The 6000-nt window shown below is 36.2% G+C and overlaps 1 protein-coding gene across 1 annotated transcript; it reads right to left on the bottom strand.

The window, feature by feature from the left end:
- Positions 1 to 300: 300 nt before the first annotated feature.
- On the bottom strand, positions 301 to 5510 carry LOC103332401 (Noc2p family). The gene is given in 15 exon segments (XM_008235139.2): positions 301 to 598; positions 601 to 694; positions 990 to 1082; positions 1166 to 1255; positions 1721 to 1927; positions 2027 to 2350; positions 2527 to 2829; positions 3214 to 3744; positions 3905 to 3970; positions 4128 to 4228; positions 4328 to 4379; positions 4484 to 4592; positions 4784 to 4847; positions 5146 to 5273; positions 5399 to 5510. Coding segments are annotated over 14 exon segments (2217 nt in total). The 5' UTR covers positions 5258 to 5273; positions 5399 to 5510; the 3' UTR covers positions 301 to 527.
- Between the last annotated feature and the right edge of the window lie 490 nt (positions 5511 to 6000).

Genomic DNA, 6000 nt, shown 5'->3' on the forward strand with positions numbered 1-6000 from the left:
TTCTTTTCCTTTTGCACTTTTGCTTTTCTAGAATATACGGCTATTGGGTTGGGGCGCACACAACTTTGCAGGCTAGAGTGATGAACCATTAAACTTGCCAAAAAAAGAAAATTAGTCAACCATGAAAATGAATTTTTATATTCAAACTAAGATTCTCCAACTTATTCTCAATTTAGATCTCTTTCTCCCTCTATTGGGTTTCACAAATCAAATCATTTTTATATCAATAAAGAAAATAAAAATTATTACAAGAAATGCTTCCTTGTAATGAATAGTTCACCTCTGCATTGCACGTGTATGTTAACAAAACTTTCCTTCTGATGTTTCAAGAAAAGCAAATTTGCCATGGTTCAACAGACTAGATTTCTTTGTTGATACAGAGAACATTTGACCTTACCTTACATGTCTGTTCTGTAATAACATATCTAAATGAGACATCAAAACTGGAAAGGATTATCAATAGGATCAAAATTTGCTCAGTGAATCTGATAAAGGTCCAGAAATTGTCATTTCACGCGATTTAGCAATCAAGATTTTTCTTTTCTCCTCATCTTTCCCTCTCGGCTGCAGTCAACAGACACAGTGCCTTTTCTTTTCCCGAATGTCTACCATTAACACCTTCAGTCACCCTCTCTTTCTGAGACTGCTTTATTTTCTTTTGTGCTTTCTTGGTGATTTCCTCTGCTCCAGAGAACTGCAGCAAGTACCATAACAGGAGTAAAGATTGATTTGAGTTTGCTAAACTTCTCTCTCTCCCTCTCCCCCTCCCCCCCACTCCCACCCCACCTCCCCCACCCCGGGTTGTTGTTAATGTACATTAGAGGGGGCTGGGATAGTTCAATCCCGCATATAAAGTTTATTTATTGATTCTGACTGTAATGCTATTATGCAATCGCTAGACTACCCCCATAATTAACAAACAAGATGCCATGCCCAGTCAAATCATAAATGATAAAAATAACACAAAAATATGGTTTGCTGTGTTGTACCTTCTCAAAAAAGGCCAAATTTCTAGAAGCAGCCTTGTCCATGATGCTTTTGTAATATTGTGTAAACGAAGTATTGCCACTGTGCTTTTCAAGCTGCACAAAATAACCATCTAACAGATCAAAAAACAAGTCACATTCATCAAGTTCCGAAAATAATGACCACAAAGAATGCAGACCTGGAGAAATGATTCTACAGATTGTTGATCTTTTGGTGAAAAAGGCACCTCATCTCTCTTCTTCCGCACAAATTCAATGTTTTGCTCCACCTGCAGTTCAAGAATCAGAGCTTTTTGGTCACATCAGAAAGATAATTCCTATCACATTAATTACATTACCAGCCAGCCATGGAGGCAGTACAAGCAGTCTATTAACAATGTTGGTGAGTTCACAAAAGCCTATAAAGGAGCCATTACTGTGCCAAACATTCTTTTCCATATAATAGTTTTATTCGAATTTCCCTCACACAACTTTGGAAATACGATTTTACAAGATGGTTGACCAGGCTGGACCCAGGCATGAAATAATATCAGTACAGCCTGCATTTCAATTTGACAGCCTGAATATTGAGACCACACATGCCTCCCTAAATTTTTTAATGAGCTATGGCCTACTAATGAGGAAATTGGTAGATAAGAGACCTATGTCTCAAGTGTACCTACCTCCGGAAAATAAATTCCTTTGTCAAGTAGAGAGATGCAAGCAAACACTAAATTCTTCTATGATAACTGTACCTGATCAATAAAACGCTTCACTATACGCTTGAAACTCTCTATAGTGGTTATCTCATGAAACTTCCTCAAACGGACAAGGGGAATAGTCGCCAGATCAGGAAAAGAAATATGATGACTCCACTGAGCAAAGTGCGCTGCAAGCAGTTCGATAACAGATAGAACACACTGTTCTTGGAAGTTCCTTGATTTTAACCAATGCTTTGGAAACTGTACCAAAAATATTTAATAACAAAAATAAGTAAAACCAGACCAAATTGCATAACCAAATTGCACACTTTTTATTTTTTAACGTTAATAAGTCCTAACCTTTACAGAACATAAAATATTTGTGTCTTTTCCAGGTTTTCCGACATCCTTGCCAATTTTATATTCCAGAATATCCAACACCACGGAGGCAACAGGAATGAAAATGCCAGTGGAAGAGGAGAGATGATTCAACCATTGAATGCATTTGATTCTTAAAGGCAAATATCTGGGTCCAGAAAACAAGACAGCCACTCCATTTATAATCTGAATGATTGTAAAGAGCAATGGATGAAGATCATAATCATGTATGTTGGCTGATATAAACATAACCCATAGATCAATGCAACTAGTGTACTGCCAACTGCATATCTTCTTGACCGCTTCCTGGCCATAGAAAATGAGCAGAATTTCAGGGAAAATATCACTGGTAAATTCTAAATACCATAATTTCTTGTCCCACACACACATAAACTAACTTGAAATAGCAAAAAAAAATTATCTGCCTGAACTGAATTTAAGGAAACAAGCAGCTGAGAGGATTGTACTAATGGTGGCAATACCTTCTTCTTTGTCAATAAACCCTGCTTCAGTATCTTAGCAAGTTGCTGGATGGACACCGATGCTTTCCTTGATGCTTTTTGCAGATCCACAGAGCATAGCTCCACAAAGGAATTTCTTAGAAATTGTATATGTTGAAATAGAACAGGCTCCAAAAATTGGCAATGACCAATAAAGGATTTATATGTATTAACAAAGCAGGTGTCAAAGCAATCAGAGCGAAACACAGAAGCCACATCACGTATGATGAGAGAGGATAGAGACGATATATTCCCTCTTCCAGTTGCCCACAGATGAACGGCAACCTGCATTTTCAATTTCAAATGTTAGGCATGAATCACACAACATGACCTGGCACAAGATTGACATAAAATATAAAACTTGTGTAGCTATATAATATAAATATGGTTATAACTAGCACTTTAAAGATTACTCAAACTTGCAGGATGCCATAAGTTAAACTCACAACTGCTCTGTTTGTGTGTGTTCTTGCATGCATGCACAGAGAGAGAGAGAGAGAGAGAGAGAGAGAGAGAGAGAGAGAGAGAATTCTCCATATATACATAAACAAATGCATGATAATTGTATAAAACATCTGTATATGGGATGATACACAGAATGATTTGATGTTAACACCAATGCCATTCATTAATTAAATTTGTACTATCTTGTCATTCATATAGATATACCTTGATGAGTCTGCGGAGCAAAGAAGGAAAAGCAACAAAAAATGTCATAGAAGCTCTGATCCGTGCTAAGGAGAAGGCCAATATCTCAGAGTCATTAACCTCATTCAGAAGAAAAAGGGTACTCCTCAAATAAGATTTTATCAGTGGCTTAAGAGTATTCCATTTTGAATTCTTGGTCAAATCCAAATTTTTCTCTTTCTTGGGATTGGAGCTTGACATGCCCATTAGCCCCCTAAATATATTATCAGCCTCATTAAGCATAAATATCAGTGTCTTGCAAAAGGTTTCACTGTTCTGAATTCCATGGCATGAATCAGCATCAATGACCCTGGTTGATTCAACTCCATAGTGGCAAGCAGCCCGGTACCCATTTAATAGACTAGTAAGTGCAGGCACACTTTGATGCTCCCTGACTAGTTGACACCAAGAATCAATGGTGGAGCTGGTCAACAACTTGCCCCCATTAAAATTCACACCACCTACATTATCTGGCTGCATATCCTCATCGCTGATCTCATCCTCATCAGCATACTGTAAAGTGCATGAGCATAATCGAGAAAAAGAAGGGACATCAAACAGCCAAACCAGATGACAGACACAAATTAACTTTTCAATATAAACGGTAGACATCTTTGCTGCTATAAATGATACTCAAAAATTGAAGCGCAATGTCACAATAGATATTACTTACAACTTTGTTTCTGAGCTGTTCAGACCCCTTATGATAGCTTTTCAGAAAGTTAGAAAATTCTGGATCCTGAATTTTTCCAAGCAAGCATGATCATAAAAAAAATGAAAATATATATATATTTAATGGGAGGTGGAGAAAGATAGTGGTAGGATGAGCAAAATAGGGGAAACAGAAGCAATCTTCTTAAAAACATGTACTTTAAAGTAATATCCATGACCATTACCTTTTCCTTCAATTTGTCTAATTTTTTTGTTTTCTTCACAAGTTCCAATTGAATTTCGCTGTTCTGCACAGATAAAGCACTACTACTACTACCAAAGTTGCCTGCATACAAATTTCATAAAATGTAAAATGGAGGGGAGAAGAAAATAAAATTTGATAACAGAATGATACAAAACCAACAGATGGTAGTACTGCCCTCACCTTCTTGAGAATTCTCATTTTCACTATGAGCTAGATGCAGATGGCTTGAGTCCTAATCATAGTAAGAAAAAAATAATAATAAACATTTAATCCAAAAGGTTCCAGTAGAGTGACTGAAGTTAAGAAGACTTCCCAGGAAAATGTATTTTTTAATACCTCCGAAAGATAGCCATCACTGTCTGAATCATCTCCAAACACATCACTGTCATCTTCACTAAATATTGTATCAAGAGGATTGTCTTCTATGTATTCAGCTTCAGTATTTCTGAGAACAATTTTTCAAATTAATGTTTCTGGAATCCTTTTAATAATGCAGTTTCAGATGGTATAACACTTATAATGCCGATAGAGAAAACTACCAAATGAAAGCATATAGTACTAAAAATAAGAGGAGAAGACAATACAAGTAAATGAAATGAAAAAACCATTAAATGAGAAAAACGTCCCTCTTCTTACCTTGCATTAGACAACTCTATTGCGTCCTTTTTTTGTTCTTTAGCAGTATCTTCTTGCCCACCTCCTGCAACAATTGAATTAGCATTTTGCCAATACAGAAATCAGAGAAGTACACTACATGTAGTTAAAGCTACAAAATTCAACAAACCCCAAAATTACATGCATTCAAAAACCAAAGCTTTCACAACATACACCATATTCCACATAAGCATATATAAATTCTAAATGCAAATGCAACAAAAACCCAAGTTAAGAACAGACTAAAAGAATCAAATCAACTGCTAATTACTAATTATTGAAGTTTCAAACTTTCAATAACTATTCCCATATCGAATTATTAAAATATGCGAGAGTGAGCTTACTCTTAGAAGTTTTCTTTTTGTTGAACTTAGAATTCAACTTGCGGTTTCTTCTGAGCACAGACTGAAGATTCTTCTTTGAAAACTTCCTGGCCTTCTTCCCCAGCTTCCCCATGTCGCTCACAAACTTGCTTTCAAACACATCAACTTCATTAAATAACGAAAACCTCCAAGGAAAATGAAAGAACATAAAAAATACTCATGAACACAAATATGTTGTATGCATATATATGTAGGTGTGGGTGTGTCTGCTTACTTATCGTCTTCAATGGAAGCAGCTTCTTTTCTGCTCAGGCGCCTCAACTGTGACAAAAACCAACTCCCTTCGTTTAACCTGATTTGGCTCCCCGCTTCCCTTGAACCCAAAACCCAAAACTACATCGTTTTTGTCCTGTTAAAATGAAAGCCTTTACACCTTGGGCTTAGCCTAGCCTAAGACTCGCCCAAAAATTTGGGCTTAAGCTCAAGTTTGGATTTAGAATGGCACTTTTTTGCCAATTGAGCTAAACCCTATGACCACCATAAATGTATATCCGCGCGGCTATATTATTTTAAAAAATAAAAATAAAAAACTGTATAAATTTATACTATTTTATAAATAAATAAAATAAATAAATAAAAGACGGGTATAGCCGCACGGCTATAATATATATAAAAATAATAAAAATAGGATCCTCTTGGGGCCTAGCGAGTAGGAGACCACGTGTCAAAAATAGTATAGCCGTGAGGCTATGATATTTTTAAAAATAAAAATAAACAAACCCCGAGTATAGCCAAGGCTATACGATTTTTTAAAACTAAATAAATAAAGACAGTAAGCACTGTCTACCGCCTGGGGATTAGGAGAGGAAAAAAAGG

This window comes from Prunus mume, linkage group LG5 (assembly GCF_029339155.1).
Source record: "Prunus mume cultivar Tortuosa linkage group LG5, ASM2933915v1, whole genome shotgun sequence".
In the NCBI taxonomy this organism is placed as follows: domain Eukaryota; kingdom Viridiplantae; phylum Streptophyta; class Magnoliopsida; order Rosales; family Rosaceae; genus Prunus; species Prunus mume.